The sequence below is a fragment of the Parasteatoda tepidariorum genome, chromosome 9 (genome assembly GCF_982258835.1).
Source record: "Parasteatoda tepidariorum strain Cologne lab strain chromosome 9, Ptep-v5.0, whole genome shotgun sequence".
Lineage (NCBI taxonomy): Eukaryota > Metazoa > Arthropoda > Arachnida > Araneae > Theridiidae > Parasteatoda > Parasteatoda tepidariorum.
Genome location: NC_141763.1, coordinates 48133743 through 48152550, shown reverse-complemented (window position 1 = coordinate 48152550; position 18808 = coordinate 48133743). Strand labels below are relative to the sequence as shown.

At 30.6% G+C, this 18808-nt stretch overlaps 1 protein-coding gene across 1 annotated transcript in view; it reads right to left on the bottom strand.

Moving 5' to 3' along the window:
- LOC107445474 (uncharacterized) overlaps positions 1 to 18808 on the bottom strand; it is a 186345-nt gene that overhangs the window by 45736 nt on the left and 121801 nt on the right. Inside the window, exons 18-25 of the mRNA XM_087151393.1 lie at positions 17294 to 17522; positions 15300 to 15475; positions 14013 to 14172; positions 13716 to 13881; positions 7639 to 7832; positions 6298 to 6570; positions 3055 to 3200; positions 206 to 359 (exon numbers count right to left, since the gene is read on the bottom strand). Coding sequence (XP_087007519.1) covers positions 206 to 359; positions 3055 to 3200; positions 6298 to 6570; positions 7639 to 7832; positions 13716 to 13881; positions 14013 to 14172; positions 15300 to 15475; positions 17294 to 17522 — 1498 coding nt within the window. The remainder of the gene's footprint in view (positions 1 to 205; positions 360 to 3054; positions 3201 to 6297; positions 6571 to 7638; positions 7833 to 13715; positions 13882 to 14012; positions 14173 to 15299; positions 15476 to 17293; positions 17523 to 18808) is intronic.

Genomic DNA, 18808 nt, shown 5'->3' with positions numbered 1-18808 from the left:
AACTACAATAAGTTGATATGATGAACTAAGAAAAATATTTAAAATCCCTTACCGAAGAGAACAAGAGACAGAGAGTCTTGGAAGATGCTTAAAATAATTCTAACCCCACTACTAGGAAGAAAAAAAAGAAGAAAAAAAACTCGTAATCTAGAACTCTCTTTTTTTAACTACGAAAGAGTTTTGTACAGAAAAGATAAATATTTACAGCCACCATCTCTCTCATGACGCACTTCTTCATCAACGTATGCTTCTGCAGCAACAGCTTGTGACACGAGCGACATTTTACCTTCAGCAACGAAGAAATTGACGTTCACTGTCTCTTCCCAGTCATCTCTTTCTTCATCAGATGGCATACTTGTCTGAAAATATAAATTTTGAAAATAAGCTATAGTTTCTATGCAGTTGAACGCAGTTCAGCTGTTACAAATTTTAAGGAAAGGTAGAGCTCATAAGCATTGAGAGTTATATAGCAACCCATGGCTGGAAATGTCATCGTATGTTACATGGGGTATCTTCCCGTTATGAACGGGTTGTTCAGGCGCATTTGAAACGGTAATTCACCAAAATAATTTATGTTAATTTTACTTTTTCTATTGCCCATATTTAAGTTTTTTTCTTAACTATTTATGCTAATGACATTTTCGAATTTGATAAGATAGAAATTTTTTTTACTCTATCTGTTTGTTTTTGATGTTAATAAGAATTTGTTGTGAAAGTGATGTGCCCAATTTTTACACTTTACGTGTGAATGTGGAGAAAATTTTGGTTGACGATAAATTCTCTTTTGCGGTCTGGAAAGAATAAAATCTTATATTGTCTTCAGCAGCAGAGTTCCAGTAGAGATTTCGAAAATATAGTTAGTTAAAAAGTGGCTGGAATTTTGATTGGCCGTAAGTTCTATTTGGTAATAATCTGTTTAAATATAACTGAAATTTGGTTGTTATGATTCACGAAACTTATAAATGTTTGAAGTCTAGCTTGTAGAAAAGTGGTCGAAATTTCTAATGCGAAACGAAATTCCATTCTCACAGATATTAAAGCGAGTTAATAAAACATAGTAGAATAAAATAATGAATGTTAGTATCTTGTAATATAATAGAACCGCACAGATAGTAAGTTTCCCACAGCCTATGAAAAGAAACAAAACGTAATTACCTAGGGAAATTATGCCGTGGGGTAAGATTTTGTTGTCCAGTCCCATAAAAATCTACTGTGTGGGATTGGAACCAGCATATCTCAACAACAAGACTCATTGCAAAATATGCAGTGATATTTCAGTTACTTCCCAACACAAGAACAACTTGAACTGTAACACTTCTTATGCCGTGGGTTAAGTTTTTGTAGTCCAATCCCATAAAAAAATTTGCTACATGGAATTGGAGCCAGCGTACCTCAGCTTTGTCTATGGAAAAATAATGCTCGGGCAAGAATTTCTTCAGTTGCAAGCACAGGAAGTAGCTGGGTACAAAATTGGGATTATAGAGTGAACAATTAAACATCTCCTAACGACATTTCGACTACAGAGTTTAGTGAACTCACTTTTTTTTGCGTTGTCGAAACACACCATTTCTTGCTCCTTCTTCACTTGTTTTTGCACCTGAAAAAATTCTAATTCGAAGACGTTCAAACGGTTGTAAAACGCAGGCTCTATTCCCAGAAGATATATTTCTATGATATTGGATAACAAAAATTTATTAATCTGCATAACAAGTGTTACAACGCTTGAGGTTCATATGTTAAAATAACTGTAATACAGCTGTATCTTTTGCAACATATCTTTCCAGTAATTATGTTTTATTTCTTTTTGTAGTCGCTAAGAAACTTACTTTCGACTTGACCCTCGAATATTTCTTAAATAATAAATTTCTTATAAAAAGTCCCAGCAGGAAACTCATCAGTTATGGTGACCAGCACAGAACCTCTAGTTATGTGTGCAACTGGAAAAACAATCGTCGCCTTAAGAGAGAGAGAGCCCGCTTAGTCGCGTTGAAAGCGCGATTAAGCGGGCTCACAATGAAGTAGAATAAGTCTCTTTGGCGGGTTGCGTGGATGTGGGTTGCGTGGATGTTGCTATGTCGTTCCACGAACGCGTCTTTTTTAGAACGGATTTATGCTCGTATACCAACAAGGGCTTACAGCACCCAGAGTATCTCAGACAGCTTGCTTTGGAGACTATTCATAAAATTCCAAATGATGCTTCACAGATATACACTGACGGTAGCATGGGTGCTGGTGCTATATCGGGTAGTGAAATTTTCATCTTAAAGGAGACTGGCATCAAGATCTGTATCAAAAATCCTGATTTTTGATAGGTTTTTTGGTCAGAGCTAATAGCTATAGAGGAAGCTGTGAAATTTTGCATTGCTGACAATGTCGATTCAAATGTATGGATTCTGAGTGACTAGCTCCATACAGCACCTGTCTGAATGGTGGAGGCATGGTGACAGAACGACACTAAGCATTGTCTAGGTTCTAAATTGCTTGAGTCACGGCATTAGGATTCTCTTTCAGTGGGTTCTGTTGCACGTGAACGTCTACGGGAATGAAATTGCTGACGGTCTCGCCCGTGAGGGCAGCCATAGATATACTACTGGCGATGACCCTCTTACTTTCTCAGAAAGTAAGAGTCTCTCAGAAATAGCAACCCGGACTAGGCAAGATATTGGTTTCAGTTGGAAAAAAGCTCCTGTGCATGATTGGTATGGGGGAGGGCGGCCTGGTCTTGCTCTGATCAGGGCAAGCAATAGGCTTGTCCAAACGGCGCTTGCCAGACTTGGAAGCGGACACACTCGATCCCAACATTCACGTTGCGGGCCTTAAAGTCTACCCATCCTACCCCAAGTGCAATGTGAACCAGCCTGCTCCTGCCCACATCCTTTGCCATATGTATTGGCTGCCAGAAGAGCCACGTGGTCTCCAACCCTGCTGCAATAGAACATGACTTTGGGAGCTTTTTGGATGAGTTCATGGACTTAATTTAATGCTTCTGTTGGTCAAGTGGGCATAAGCAACAACAACAACAGATTCCCTTAATTAAGATTTAGACGAACTCACTGTTACGAATCCAGCAGATAATTCTGTGACAGCTCCCAGCTTGTCTCTAACAGCACAAATGATTTCCATTTCTCCTGGAGGTAGAATGAAATCAGCCGAAGTTTTAATACCATAATGGATGTGAAACCTCACTTCTTTGTATACAACTATAAAGGTACAAAGTAGATATCATCACAAATGAATAAGTAGCAAATACATTAATATGGTTTTTCGAAGCTCTGTTACCAAGGAAAATAAAAAAACGCCACAGTTTAAGTGCCTTACACTTGAAGCAAAACAATGATTTTAATCAATATTTATCATCTTGCTGTGAAAAATTATCTGGGCTTTAGTGCAGACAAATAACTTAAATATCTTAAAAGTAAAACATTTTTGAAAATCGCCAATTTGGCGACATTTTTTTCACCTATATTAAACTTAATCAATTAAAACTGCCTTATTCTCATTTTCTGCAAATTTTTATAAGCACAGATGCTGCATTGAAGTAAGGTTTTAAATATTAAAAAATTAGACCATAAACGTTTTTCATTCTCACAAAACTGTAAAATTTTCTCCATATTGCGCCATTTTCATAATAAGTATAGACAGCGCTGGCTTTATTATAAGCAAAAGTTACCTAACAGTCACGAGTCACTGTTACAAACCCACAGCAGTTATTAAAATAGCATATTATTCGCAAAAGAGCATAACTTGATATTACGACGATGTCTTCGAAAAACAGCCTTAAAAGAAGAAAAAGTCTAACAACTTTGCGTATCGAAACACTATTCTTGGATAAGTTAAAACAATTTATAATAATTTGCTGTATTTGAATTTAAAAATCAAACATAATGAACATTAGAAAAAAGTAAACCATTCTTGTTAGCCAGTTGCCAGGGAGGTTTTGATAATGTGCTCAGAATTACATAACAATTTTATGAAAGCATTTAAAAAATTATTTTTGCAATTAGCGATATGTCGGGAATTTTCAATAGTTTCGATTTCGATTATTTTCTAAACTACTGAACACATTTTTTTGGATTGCTGATGCTTTGAGGTTTATTAATAAGCATGTTTCTGAAAGAATAAGTATGCTTATTTTTATCATGTTATAAATATGTTTATTTTTATTATATGCCTGTTTATTTTATTATTATTATGTCTATTTTTTTGTATTTTTAAAAAATTTAGATGTAAAATTTTTTTTATACAATCCATAAATTTTTATTTAATAAATACAAAAGACAGGTAATACAACAGATTTTAAAAAAAAGAGTGGGTTTAAGCACACGGATGTAAACGTAATTCTGGTAAAGGGAAGTCATCAAGATAATTCAAAACAATTCAAAGTGAAGAAAACATAAAAATAAGTGTCATAAATTCTTTTTGTATCCACATCTTCTGTAATTAAGGTCACTCCGTTGTAAGTGTCATTAAAAGTCATTTTCATTTCTAATTCAATTAATGCCACTTACCGCCGTCTGAATTTCCTTATTTGTTGTCACCTTGTCTGCATTTTAGATGTTATTTTATTTTTTAACGTCGCCAGACAAAGATGGCCGAGACACACGAAATAATCCCTGCTAGTTAATATTTTAGCATTTTTTTTTAATTCACAGATCGTGTTTTGCCGAATACTAATTAAGATTTTATTTTTAATCCTTATGAATTTTTAATAAATTTCTTGTTTTTAGCAATTAAAAAAAGAAGGATTTCCGAGTTGTTGTTTTCCTTAACTTTATTTATTAGGTTAATAAAAATCTAAAATTCTTGTCGAGCGAAATGATTTTTTCTTTACAAGAGTTTTTCACAGAACCTGCATTCATTACCGAATAAAAAGCAACAAATCGGACAATCGATATGGTAAAAAAAAGTAACAAATCGTTACCGTACAAAAAAGCAAGAATCGGACAATCATTATGGTTCAAAGAAAAAACACAAATATGCAAACATTTATATACCAAAAAGCACAAATAAGGCAATTATTTCGGAACGAAAAAAGAATCATAGATCAGGCGATCATCGCAGTAGAACATGGAACAAATTAGAGAAGCATTACGACTCAAAATAGTGCAAATCAGACTAATAATATGGCACATAAAAGCACAAATCGGCCCATTATTACGGTACAAGAAAGCTCAAATCAGACGAACAGTAAGGTATGATAACAAGCACAAATCAGAGTCATTGTGGAATGAAACAAGCACAAAAATCAAACAATCCTTGCGGTACAGAAAAAACTCTAGTAGTTACAAAAGGGGCCCCTACTTAACTAGTTTTAAGATAGTTTTTTTTAACAAAGAGAATATTTTATTTAATTTTACGCTTTTGACTTTTTATGTGATATAGTCGATGGTCTTTTTTCTTGAAATTATATATTTTTATTAATTATTTGTTCTATAAAAAATTAAAATATTTTTTAATTGATATATCTAATTAATTTTTATATTTAAATTTAATTTATTTTAATCCAAAAATTAGTTATATTTCTAATCGTTATATATCTAAATGATAATTAAATTAATCATCATACATCTAATTAAGAAAAATGATAAATAGAACTATAATTAATATTAATGTAAACATAAAAGTAATAAATTATCATATTTCAACATTAAAAAATGGTTACTTCAATTATCATAGATATCTTAGCAATAATAATATTAACATAATTATAATACTAAATAAATTATTGTATTTTTAATTAAGAAAAATGGTAATAAAATTAATTATCATAACAAAAATTATATTGTTAGTAATATTAATTATCATATTTCTTAAGAAAAATCTTAATAAAATTAATTGATATAATTATTATATTAATAATCCTATTAATGTTAATATAATTATGATATTAATTAGTTAATTATCATATTTCTAATTAAGAAATATAACAATTGAACTTCAAATTGAAAAAAAATTAAAGTCTGAACGTAAAAAATGCTTCTATTTATTAATTAAAAGTAATTAAATAATAAGAAGTAATTAATCGAAATATATAATTAAAAATAACATCAACTATATCATGTAAAAAAACAATAACAGAAAAAAATCCTTCTATTTTAATACGGTCGTCACATTTGAAAAATCATTTCCACGGGCCAAAAAAAAAAATAAATAAATAAATAAATAAAAAAAAAATAAACGACCCCTGGCGTTGTAGCCCCTTTTAGTAACTACTAGTTGAGCTCTTATCTGACAATTAGGTATACAAAAAGAATTATAAGCCATATTTATCTCTTTATTATGTCATAACTAACTTACTATACACGCTATAATCTGTCAGGGCATGGTTATCAGGATCTTTGAAGCCATTGAACTCTATGTTAAATATAGTAATCATGGCTAATCCAGCATTATTACTGAGGGTACACGTTCCGGGATTTGGAGGTTTGTTAATATGCAAATAGAGTTTGGCTACACCTTTCGCTCTCTCTTTATTCTTCGAATCTGAAGCTCTCACTTGAACATGAAACGAGCGATACTGTCCATGAGTTAGAAACAAAGTTCGATTGATTCCTAACCGGTCTTCATCAACTAAACATGAAAAAGAAAAATAAGATTTTTAGTAAATTAAGCAATTTTAAAATTTGAACAGTTCTAAAAAGTTAATCCTTCTTATCGATTGATTTCTTTTTGATTGACATTGATAAAATTAAGTATAGTAGTTAAGTTATGAAAGTTAGTGCCTTAATATTAGTAAGATACAAAGAACAAAAATGTAAGTCGCGTCAGGACTACTTACTAGTACTAGTCTTGTCAGGAATTCGCTACTTAATTCGACTTAATTGTTTTCGCTTCAAAGTAACTTCCAACGTTAAGGTCTTATTCAAAAAATTCTGTCACGGTAATCCTTTCCAAGATTTTTCGTTTTTCTCCAAATTTACTACTAGAGCTGGAAAGACATACCCGACATTTCCAGACGCCATGATCATAAAATTGCAACTTGCTGTACACGTCAGCAATTAAAAATCACAGAAATAAAAAAATTAAAAAAAACGCTTGTGGTTCGTATCACAGAAACGGAAAAAGGTTCCGAATTTCATTTGGCATCGAACACTTATAGATTTTACAAGAATCTGCTCTATTGACTACAGTGAGTTACAGTCCACTGTTTTGATAAACGCATCTACGAATTTTCTGTCAGCTCAAGTAGTTTAACAGGAGCTTTTACACTCGGTTCTAATTGTTATTAAATCTTGAGTTTTTTTACTGGTTTTCATTACATATAAGTATAAGAACAAATTTCTTGGGTTATTTAAAAGGTTTTGATGGTTTCAGTCCCTCTTTCCTCATTAATGATTGTTTGCATTTTAATACAGTTTTTTTTTCTAGTTTAAATAATAAGTTAGATCTCCTAATGTATAGTTGGAAATGTATATTATTTTAATTAATATTTCGATTAATTAATATTTCGATTAATTAATATTTCGATTAATTAATATTTCGATTAATTAATATTTTGATTAATTAATATTTTAATTAATTAATTATTTTAATTTTATATTCAAATTTAATGAGAATTCAGTAAACACGTATAAAGCAATAATTATTTCATAATATTTCTATTGATAGTAAAACAAAAATGTCTTTTTTGTAACTCACTGACAACAGAATCTTTCCAGTTATCAATTACTTCTTTATCTTTTGTAGTATCATGGACACCATATATCTCCCAGTCATAAACGAGATTATCATCGCCACACTCTGTAACACATTCCGCTCTCACGGCTATAAAATCTGTTGGATTCACGATGAAACCTTCATCAGTAACAATACATGCAACGGATTTTTCACACCTGTAAAGGAACAAAATGTGGATATGAGGTAAGGCTGTTGAAAAATCCGGCTTGTAGCAAATTTTAACGTTATTTTGAAAAGTGTTAGTCAAACTAAAGAAATCTGCAGCATTTCTTACTCAGCCTGGTACTTTTTAAGCTCATTACATTAAGCCTATATGCCTTTTAACAAATTAGAGCATGTGCGTAAAATTACTAAAACAGCCTCTAATAGCTTTGACTAATTGAAAATAGCGGGAAATAAATCAGGCTATTTGAGAAATAGATGATATTTTCTAATTAGCTCTGAAGTAAGTGAGCTCAATTTTAATAAGCCTATATTAGGTTGATTAGAAAATTCTGGAGACTTTTATTCATGCAATGCAAAGTGAGAGTGACGGTTTGCAAAAAATATAATTTTTCAATTAGCTTACAGCAGATAAATAAGGGTGTATGCTAATTGGATATTTAAATTATTTATTAGTCATATATACCTTATAAGTAATAAAACCATGGACATTGAACCATGGGCAATCTAAAAAACTCCGGTTGGCATCAGCAATAATAAAAAGCAGCACAACAAACGGACGACGCAGATAATATTTTCAGCACAAAAAGCAGACGATAATTTTGGAACTCTTTAAGTTGATTGTTTGGATTTGATAGTGAGTTTTTAAGGTTTAATTAAGTAAACCCGTTACTGCAAAATATAAAACTTAATTGGTAAGGAAGCTGAACTGTCCGTTACAGGGGAAAAAAAGTGAAGAAGTATTGAATGTCATCAACCACTAAGATTCCAGTATCTGATGCCTTAATATGGTATATCATCTGATCGATGGAATGAATTAGAATTGGTAGTGAAGTCTTCTTGATAATGTAAGTAAATGTCATTCTAAAACAAAATTGGTTCTTCAGTTTTAACTCTCATCACAGCATGTTTTAACATATTTTAACAATTGACTTCTCTCGTCATATCTATTGATTTATGTGGCTGATGATATCCGACAAGTTATTGAATTATTAGACACATATTCGACACAAATAATAAAACCGTGGTATGCTACGATAATTTTTTGACAATCGGCTTGTGTTTTATCAGTGGTGGCCCAGGGGATAAAGCTTTCGCCTCCCAACGAGGTGACCCGGGTTAGAAATCCAGCGATTGCTGGGATTCGAATTCCACACCCAGCTCACACAGACCACAGTACTGATGTAAAATATCCTTATTGGTTGACGGGTTATAGGTTAGAGCCCCTCAACAACAGGCTAACCGTAGTAGGTTTTCCTCTCCTTATTTCGCAAATGTGGGTTAGTTCCGTCAAAAAGTTCTCCACTGAGACAAATTTCTCCCAATATTTGATCCAGGAGATCTCTTGTCTTCTAAATCGGGTTGAAAATTACAAGGCTACGGATATGAACATTAGTAGTCGTAAACTCAAAATTAGGTCGGCTGTAATAAAATCGACGGTAATAAAATCGACTTGTATATCAAGAAATATTCGACTTCTTCGCTTATTGAATCTGAGTAACGATTTATTTATTTATTTTTTGCTGATTGAATAGGTATGAAAAAAAAAGTGTCCTATCAAGTATTATAAAATGCGCTTCTAAATAAAAGAAGAAAAGAACTCAACTGATCTACCAGTTGAATTCTAACGATAAAATTGGACATACCGAACACTTATTATAATTGTAAGCAGGGTTCGTGATTATTTTGATTTTTTAAAAAAAAATCAAATCAATCGGATTTTTTTGATTTAAATCGGATTTTTTTGATTTAAATCAGATTTTTTTGATTTTTATTCGAACACATTGTAAGAACTTTAATTTATGATTAAAAAAACTTTATAAATGTTTAGTCAAAATTAAATTAATATTAAAACTATATTATAACAATATTTTAGACATATTATAACAATATTTAGAAGCTCTGACTTACCAAAATAATTTTTCATTAAAATACATAGTTTTGAATGCATAGCAACCATTTTGAAACAAATGCATGATTGAAATTTAAAGATTAGAGGAAATAGAAAATATAAATTATACTTAAAACAAGGTTTCAATTAGCAAGCCATAATTTTAATTTCAAATTGTGATTTCTTCTTTTTCATGATTTTTAAAATGACAAAATCAATGTATCAGATTGTGTTTATAAATGTAGTCATTCATCAAAAAATAAATATTTAATCTATATATTTTTATATTAAAATATTCATCTTTAATCCTATATCAAAATAGATTAGTTAAGCTAAAATTTTTTTAAAAAAAAATCTACGTGCTCATTGGAATTTTTTTTCCACAAAATTTCTTTATAGAAAATCTGATGAAGAAAAAGATACTGTAAACATATTATAAGAAAAAAAATACCAATTAATAACCCTACTGCTTCAAATAGACTTTGAAAGGGAAGAATTACACTATAGCAGGAAAAAAAATATCTGAATTCATCAGCCTTTTTTTTTTCTTTTTCTATTTTTGGCTTAATAAGGGAATTTTTTTTAATATAATCTTAAGCTTTAGAAATATACATTTTCTACCAATAAAATATAATTTAGATTATAATTCCATGCTTTTTCAATCTAACGGTAGAATTTTAATTAACATTATTTGCACTTTCTTTCTTGAAAAAAAGTCATGTTTATTAAATACTTTCTACAGCTAAGCAAGTTTATATTAAGACAGCATTAAATGTTTACTTTAATCTGTACTTTCAATCTCAGGAATCAAAATATTTTTAAAAATATAATTTCAAATGTGTTGGAATTTAACACACACCAAGAAAGAAATTTCGTTAACTAAAATTAATTAATGCAGCAATTTATTTAAAATAAATTTTAAAACTAAGTAAAGAAAATAACAAAATTATCAATTATTTAAAACACTGTTTTTTAACTTTTGATATCAAATATATATATATAAATAATTTTTTGACTTAAATCAATGATTTTTTAAAAAAAATCATTTGATTTAAATCATGATTTAAATCGTGATTTAAATCAAGATGATTTAAATCAACGAACCCTGATTGTAAGTGAACGAAATTTAGTGTGTTTTGTTAAAAGTATTTTTAATCGTCAGAGGAAAAATAAACGTTTTTAGGTATGTTGTTTTCAGAGAACTTCTCGATTTCTCAGTTCTACAACTTTTGATACTCACTCTATAAATTATCTTCAAATATTTCATTTAGTAAATGTCACATCATAAGTGTTTGAATAGATTAATTACTTTTATTAAAAAAAAGAAGAAAAGAAAACAGTTATTTGCAACATTTTATTATTTTTTTTAATCATTAAAAAGGCAAAGTCATATATCGAATTTGAGAATTCTTATTCGATTTTTTGTTTTATGGTTTATTCTCTGACATTCGATTTATTATCAACAGTATGAATGCACAACAACATTAATAAAAATAAAAGTTTTTTTTTCTTTTAAAAAGTTTTCTTCTTGAGTAAACTAACCCTTTTCTGTCATATGATGCTTATACATAGTTGTCATGCTTTCCGAAAATAATAATTAGTGGAGAAAGAAAATGAATAAAAACAGTATTATACTTTGAAACTATATATGAAATATTATCAATTAAATATTTTTTCATGATTTCAATAAGCAGAATCAGTATTTGATCATTACTATATGATCATTACTATAAGTTCAGAACTATAAGTTCAGAATTATAAGTTCAGAACTATAAGTTCAGAACTATAAGTTCAGAACTATAAGTTCAGAACTTTAAGTTCAGAACTATAAGATCATTACTATAATATCATTACTATAAGATCACTACTATAAGATACTGTAAGATCAGCATGGTTCTTTTCTGCGGGGGTAAAGAGTAGGGGAGAGTGGGGTCAATTGTAACAGGGTACGATTGTAACAGAGCAAAAATTTCGAGTGTCGGGTTCTAGATTTGGTTCCTAGGTGGCGCACAAGGCGTATTTAATAAATCTACATGTACACCCCTGATAGCAACCATTTTTATGTACTTTTGAAAGAGTTACATCACAAAAGATATTTTCACGCCACGCAAGTACTTTTTTTGGTATTAGAATATTATATTGTAACAAAGTAATTTTGTTTAAACAAATAAAAATTAGCAACCGAATATGTAAGTGGACACTTTAATTAACATTTCAATAAAAAAAAGATTAGTTTTGCTAATTAACTAGCATTGTTTTTAACAAATGAAGCTGAAATGGCGTCTTGGGGACAATTGTAACAATAAATAAAGGGACGATTGTAACAGCTGAAAATAAATAATCTTATGTTTACAAACCATTACTTAACTCTTTAAGAACCACCAATAGTTTCCTATATCATTTATATTATGTTGCAAGTGCATTATTTTATTTGTCACCTTTCACAGCATAAATTAAAATTTTTAACCCCTTAAAGTTAAAAGTTTAACCCTTTCGGTTTCTGCTCATTATTAGTTTTACTCCTAAAATATCACTACTATTTTGATCAATAAAAAAATATATCACAACTATGATAATATGTATAATTAACTATGTTTTAGTTGAATTTATGAACTGTTACAATTGACCCCGTAAGTGGGGACAATTGTAACAACTGCACGACTGTCAAAAATTGTTAATAACTAATATAATAATATTTAAAATCAGGTATATATTTTTTTTCTAGTAGAGGATAGTCTACTTTACTCGTCTGTCAATTAATACTAATAATATATTGGATTTTTTGTTAGTTAAAAATAGTTAAGTAAAAAATGTTACAATTGACCCCACTCTCCCCTACACATTCGAACGCAAAGTATTAAAATAAATTTTGTTAAAAGGAATCAAGCAGAGGGAGTAAATACAGCTTATCCTTTCTTAATTTTTGAATTTTCGAAAAGTAGTAATTCTTCATTATTAATGAGTTTCAAATAGTACTTCTGAATATTACTTTTATTGCTGTTGTTGCATAATACAGGTATTTAAAGGGAAATATTCTATTTGTTTATGTATTTTATCATCTTTTCTTGGTTAAATGAAGTTTTTAATAATCATCCCCTTAATATATACTTTTCAACTTTGAAAACAAAAAAATATACCAAAATTAAAGGACGTGAATTAATATTTAAGGTAAAAATATCTGAAGAATAACTATCGAGGTGAATAAAGGATTATAAACAGTAAAACCAGTTTGATTGTCTGATAAAATTAAGAGGGGAGAAACGACTATTGAAAAAGCTTTTACGCTACATATTCTGAAAAAAATAAGCTTTGCTTATATTCGTCCACTGTAAAAAATGAATGCTCAACTTTTACGAAACATTCGTTTTTGACGAAACCGTTTCCTGGTATACTGCTCCGAGCGAATATTTTATCAAAATGATGAAATAACTATCTCTGCTTCGAGGAAATAAATTTCGTCAAATTAAGAACTACTTTCGCAAATGTGAAATGGTGAGGTAGCAACAAATTCCGAGTTAGGAAACATTTTCGTCATAATATTTGAGAGTGTATTTGTCACAAATCATGTGCTTTTGTGACAAAATGAATCCTAAAATTAACAAAATGGAGCTCAATGATTGCTGAATCGTCAAAAGTAAGATTTTTATTTCTGAGAGTGTATCTTTACTTTATTTTCAATTATGATTAGTTCCAAAATATTAATATTAGGATGTTTAATGTATGGATAATTTTTGCAAAGGAGTTTTGAAATACATATTGATGGTGCTGTAAAAATCACACCCTGTATTTTCTTCGATCTTGTATATTAAATATAGAAAGAAAAAAAAATTTGCATCATAAATATTTAGATTTTTTTAACGTTGCTCAAATTTGCGATGCGGGAAAAGATAAAAATTTCTTATAATAGTATAATTGATTATACGACCAAATATGTTTTGAAACGCAAATTAGGTTTGAAATAAAACTGTAAAAGTATTTTACTTACCGTAAAATAATACCTGGAGGAATATCTTCAATAACATCGATATATATTTTAGTAATTTTATTTCGTTTGTCTTTTGTAACAATCGCTTTGAATTCATATAGATTGAAAAAACCACGCAAATCTCCAGTATTAAGCACAAAATTAGGACCATCCATTTTTTCCTCTTCTGTAATATATAAAATAAGAATTGCATATTAAATTGGAATAAACAATGAAAATTGGGTATATTTTGTGCAGTAAAGGATGAGTTATTTTATTGTTTGACTAAGAACATAAATTATATTCTTAATTCCATACCTTTATTTCCTTTGAAGCACTTCCCATTTTCGGTTCTTTGATCAATATGCACTTGAGTTATGGATTTTTCTGACAAGCTTATTTGTTTATCATATTCTTCAGTGGCATTAAAAAAATCTTTGGCATCAAAAGAACGGCAAAACCATTCGATTTCAAAGTTCTGCAGAAAAAAAATAATCATCATTTTTAATTGAATAAAATAATATGATGTAAAATGAATGTTACCGAGAATGTTAAAATCGAAAACTACTTTTTATGCAAAAATTTACATCCTGCAGTTTACTGATCGCTAAGACATAGTTCATCGCAATCAAGCATCACTGGCTGGGGTCAGTGTGCGGGTGGGTGATCACTGTGATCAGTCTGCGAAAGGGCTGAGTGTGTGCGGTATTGGTCTTCGTTAAACTGTTCTATTGATAAGTTCTCGACTTCGTGCGCAGGCCGTCGAGTTACTGAAGCGGGGTTGCCATCCCCTCTGCAAAGAATCAAAATTGTGATGTCATGTTTTCGAATCATCTTCAGGGATGTTTCCCACACTGCTGCCAACAGCCCATTGTGCAGCTCTAGTGCGACTTAAATAAACTACAATTTCAACTGCAACTGTAGTAATTTATAAATTTACATTTTCGTGATCGAGGTAGCCAAAAAATTTAGATTATAGGTAGTAACAAAGAAGATACCAAACTTGCTCCCTAAAGACAGTGAAGAACCATAATGCTTGCAAAAGAATAGTATATAAGCATTTAATTGAATTGGATTAAACATCTTGATGACATAATGCATAAACTTTTTACCACACTTTCATGTACTCACATGTTTCATTCACCAACTAGAAGTTCAGTACCGATTCGAGTAAAATTTTCGAGTTGAACTTGGACACAAACTTAACAAACAGTAGCAATTTTTCATTGGACCGTATCTATGCAAATACTTACTTACGCAACTCAAAATATCCTTTTTGCTCAGTCTCATTGCGTTCATTCGCTTCTTAAGTCGTGGTCAGTGTGAGTAGGGAATAGTAAAAGTACGAACCAAAATTTTCCTGGGATTCGAACCTGGGTTATCTCAATAGGAAGCAAATGTTCTCTCTAATAATTACTTTAAAATAGAAATTTAAATTAAGAAAATGGTTAGTGAAAAAAAGAAGGACATTTTTTATTGTAGATTATATAGATAATTTTGAACTACTTCACTCTTGAAACAAATATGTATTAGATAATATACAACATTTTAATATAAATAACTTTAACACAAAAGGTGTAATTACAGGATTATGATTAGTCTTACCTTATCATCTGGATTATCTGGATCTACAGAATATATACTAGGTTCCAAGTAAACTAGCTGATTGTAACCCCGAAGTATATAAGAGGCTCCTCCGTGTATTATCATGGGCTGCAGTGGTCCGCTCATGATCTCCAAATATGTAAAGCAAGACATTGTTTGGTTGAGGCTTCCATTATCTAAGAATGATTCAAAAGTTATTATTAGATTTTGTATATTTTTTCAACAGTAAGAAATCCCCAGCCAAAAAGTGGGTCCAGACGAATAGCTAGGGGAGTTCTTACTTTAAACAAACTATAGAACACAATTATACAAGGCATGCATTAAGTTTCGCCACTTAAAGTATTAATTAAACTTTTGTAAACTTTTGTCTGGGTGTTTTCGGCTTCGATGAAGGATATACTAGAGCAAAAAAAGCCCTTAAATTGATTCGAATCAAGGGAATAAGTTTATTTAGGTGTTTTAAATAACAGAAAGGAATCAACTGAGCCGAATCAATAATTAGAGAAATTTTTAAATCACTCATCATTGACTCTAATCAAATCTAAAATATCTTCTATTCGTAATATGTAAAGATATTATTTGTAAATTTGAATCAAGTGGTTAAACAACTGAATCGATGCATTTTTATCAACATATTAAAATAAGCTGCTCAAAACCTCTTGCCAAATAAATACTAATTTGATGCTCTAATAAACTGCTCTTTAAATACTAATTTGTATCTGTGTCAAAATGTGGCATCAAATTAAATTTAAATGAGCAGATACGAACAAACTGATGAAAAATCCTCCACGCAGGCTGAAATTACTCCAAATACTTGATCCTGGAGTTCCTTTGTCTTCTGGATTGGGTTCAAAAGCATAAAGCTCCCTCATTGAGCATTTGTTGTCATAAACTGAAAATTGGGTCGGCAGTTCATCGATGGTTACAAAATAAAATAGCTCAAAATAAAATAACTAGTGCAACGTGAATAAAGTACTGCTCTACGTCTGAAAATTGTTCTCGTGAACTATAATTTCTAAAAACTGCTGCTAAGTTTGTTGCATGCTAAACCTTAATGCCGCTGAAATTATCTTCAAATTTAATACAGTGCTAAAGCCTACGTCATATGGAGGAAACATCATTACACAACATTAACGTCATGGGGTGAAACCATCATCAGAAAACAGAACAGAAAACAATGAAAATGTCACGAACAGCATCAACTTCATACGGTCAAAACATCATCCAACAGCAACAGCGCCATACGGCGGAAATGTCAGTAAACAACATCCATGTAAGTTATTCACTGCACAACATGGAAATTGTCCTTTAGGTGAAAATATGTGCTTCTTATGTATTTTTGGCTGAAAGTGAAGAATTTAACTATTTTTTCATGCGCTATTTTTCCAAAAATCAATATTTTAGTTTGGCGACTTTATGTATTTTAACAGCACACAATAACAACTGGAAAGCAAAGGAAAGGCGCTGCTATTGACAATCGGAGCGTCACCAAGTGATCATTTTGGTTATTTTGGCAACTTCGGCGAAATTTTTGATGACAAAAACCTCACAAACTTTCCTGAAGTTTTAAGACTAAATGCATTAGGAAGAGAATTCTCTGGAAACTTTTCTTGGCGAATGAATGTACAACAAAACGAACGTGATGGACCATTTTGATTTTTAAAGATGAATCACAAGCAACCTTTAGTTTATACAGAACCACATAGTTTCATCTAAATGACAGAAAAAACATTCAGATTGTTCAAATTCGTTGCACGGTGAAAAAGATAGAAGTTTGTAACACAGAGTTTGTTTTGTTAAATGGTTCAATTTGACCTAAAAAACTTAAATACTATTTCTAATACTACTTCGACATGCAACAACATTTTGAAAAGTGCGTGCTATTTTAAAAGCAACAGCATAAAAAAATAGATTGTGTGAAACGAGTTTTTAAAGACAGAATAATTTATAGTCTTTCATTCATTATAAAATATATAAAAAAAAAACAAATTTACTGGATATGGTAACGAAGTATCTGATTTTATACAGTCCTACATCCAAAAACCTATGTGGAAAACGCAACGCAGAACAGCTTGAAGATCGGATGCCGGATATGTCAATGGATTCAATGACGTCTTCTTCGTCAGTGATTTTGTTCACCTCCCAAGACATTTCATAAGAATTGGATGGGCGGTCCATCAACAGTGCTGTGGTCTCCAGTCTGAAGTTTTCTTCTCTAAAAAACTAAAAATAAATAAGAGAATTGAGGAGTGAATTAGATAAAAAAACTTATAAAATGTTGCATCATGATAATGTTGATAACAACGGATAACCTGAAATAGCTTTTGGCCTAATAATCACATTTTCAAACATTAACAGGCAATCTTAATGGTTTGGGGAGTAGAAATTATTAAATATGTTAAATAATTTGAGTAGATGTTATTTTTATGTTAAAAGGAACCTGACATAAAAACGTACTTTCTTTGAATGCCCTATTTCGACTGATTTGAATTTTTGCCCTGCTATCTGGAAAAAATTTTGTTCCTCAGAAGAGTGGCCTAAAATTAGTTCCTCTTACTTCAGGAGGGCCTGTTACTTCTACTGTGCTTTGATACACAGGGTAATTCAAAACTAATAATACCGATTGCAAATAGCTATAAATATTTAATAGAAAAGAATTTATCGATGAAACTTACACAGAATCTAGAAGGAAATTAAAAAAAATTGTAGAAATGCATCACAGATCTTCTACGTAACTTCCCTTGATCACACGGACATCAACCAGGTGGTAGTCCATTTCACGCAAGAGCATTACAAATGCGTTCTTTGAGTTCTGTATGAGTATCTGCGTATGTTGTTCCCATTTAGAAGTGCTTGATTGTAGCGTTGACAAAATCTTCCCTGCACTGTGATAACAGAATGACAACTGTTAAATTCTAACACACAGCTCTGCTTTCTGAAAGGGACTCGCCATTTTCACTGATAAACTCGATCATGCGCTGGATTCCACTATACTGCTCCTGCGCCTTGCGTAAAGAAATTTTGAAGTTCCATCTGCATTCTATGTTAATCTTATCGATAAATTATTTTTTCATTAAATAGTTATAGTTGTTTGTAATTGCTACATTCATTTTGAATTACCCCGTGTTTTTGGAGCTGATAATACCATGTAAAAATAATAATGCTAATTTTAAATAATTATTAATGTTTGGGGTTTAATTAGTAATCGAAAAGCTTTTGAATTTAAGTATACGAGGTTTTATGTCTCTCGAGGTTTTATATATATATTTAAGTATACGAGGTTTAAATAGCTTAATCTATAAGCTATTTAAAAGATAAAATTATAAATTTTATTGAAATCAGTCAAATAACTCCTTGGAAATAAAAACTCAAAAGTCATTTTCATTTGAAATTCCATTGTCGAGAAAGCATTCAGCTGGTTTGAGTTTTGTTCTTTGTCATTTATTTAGTTCAAAATTATTTAAAATATTGCTTATCTTATAATAATTATTGATTCTTTTTTAATATTG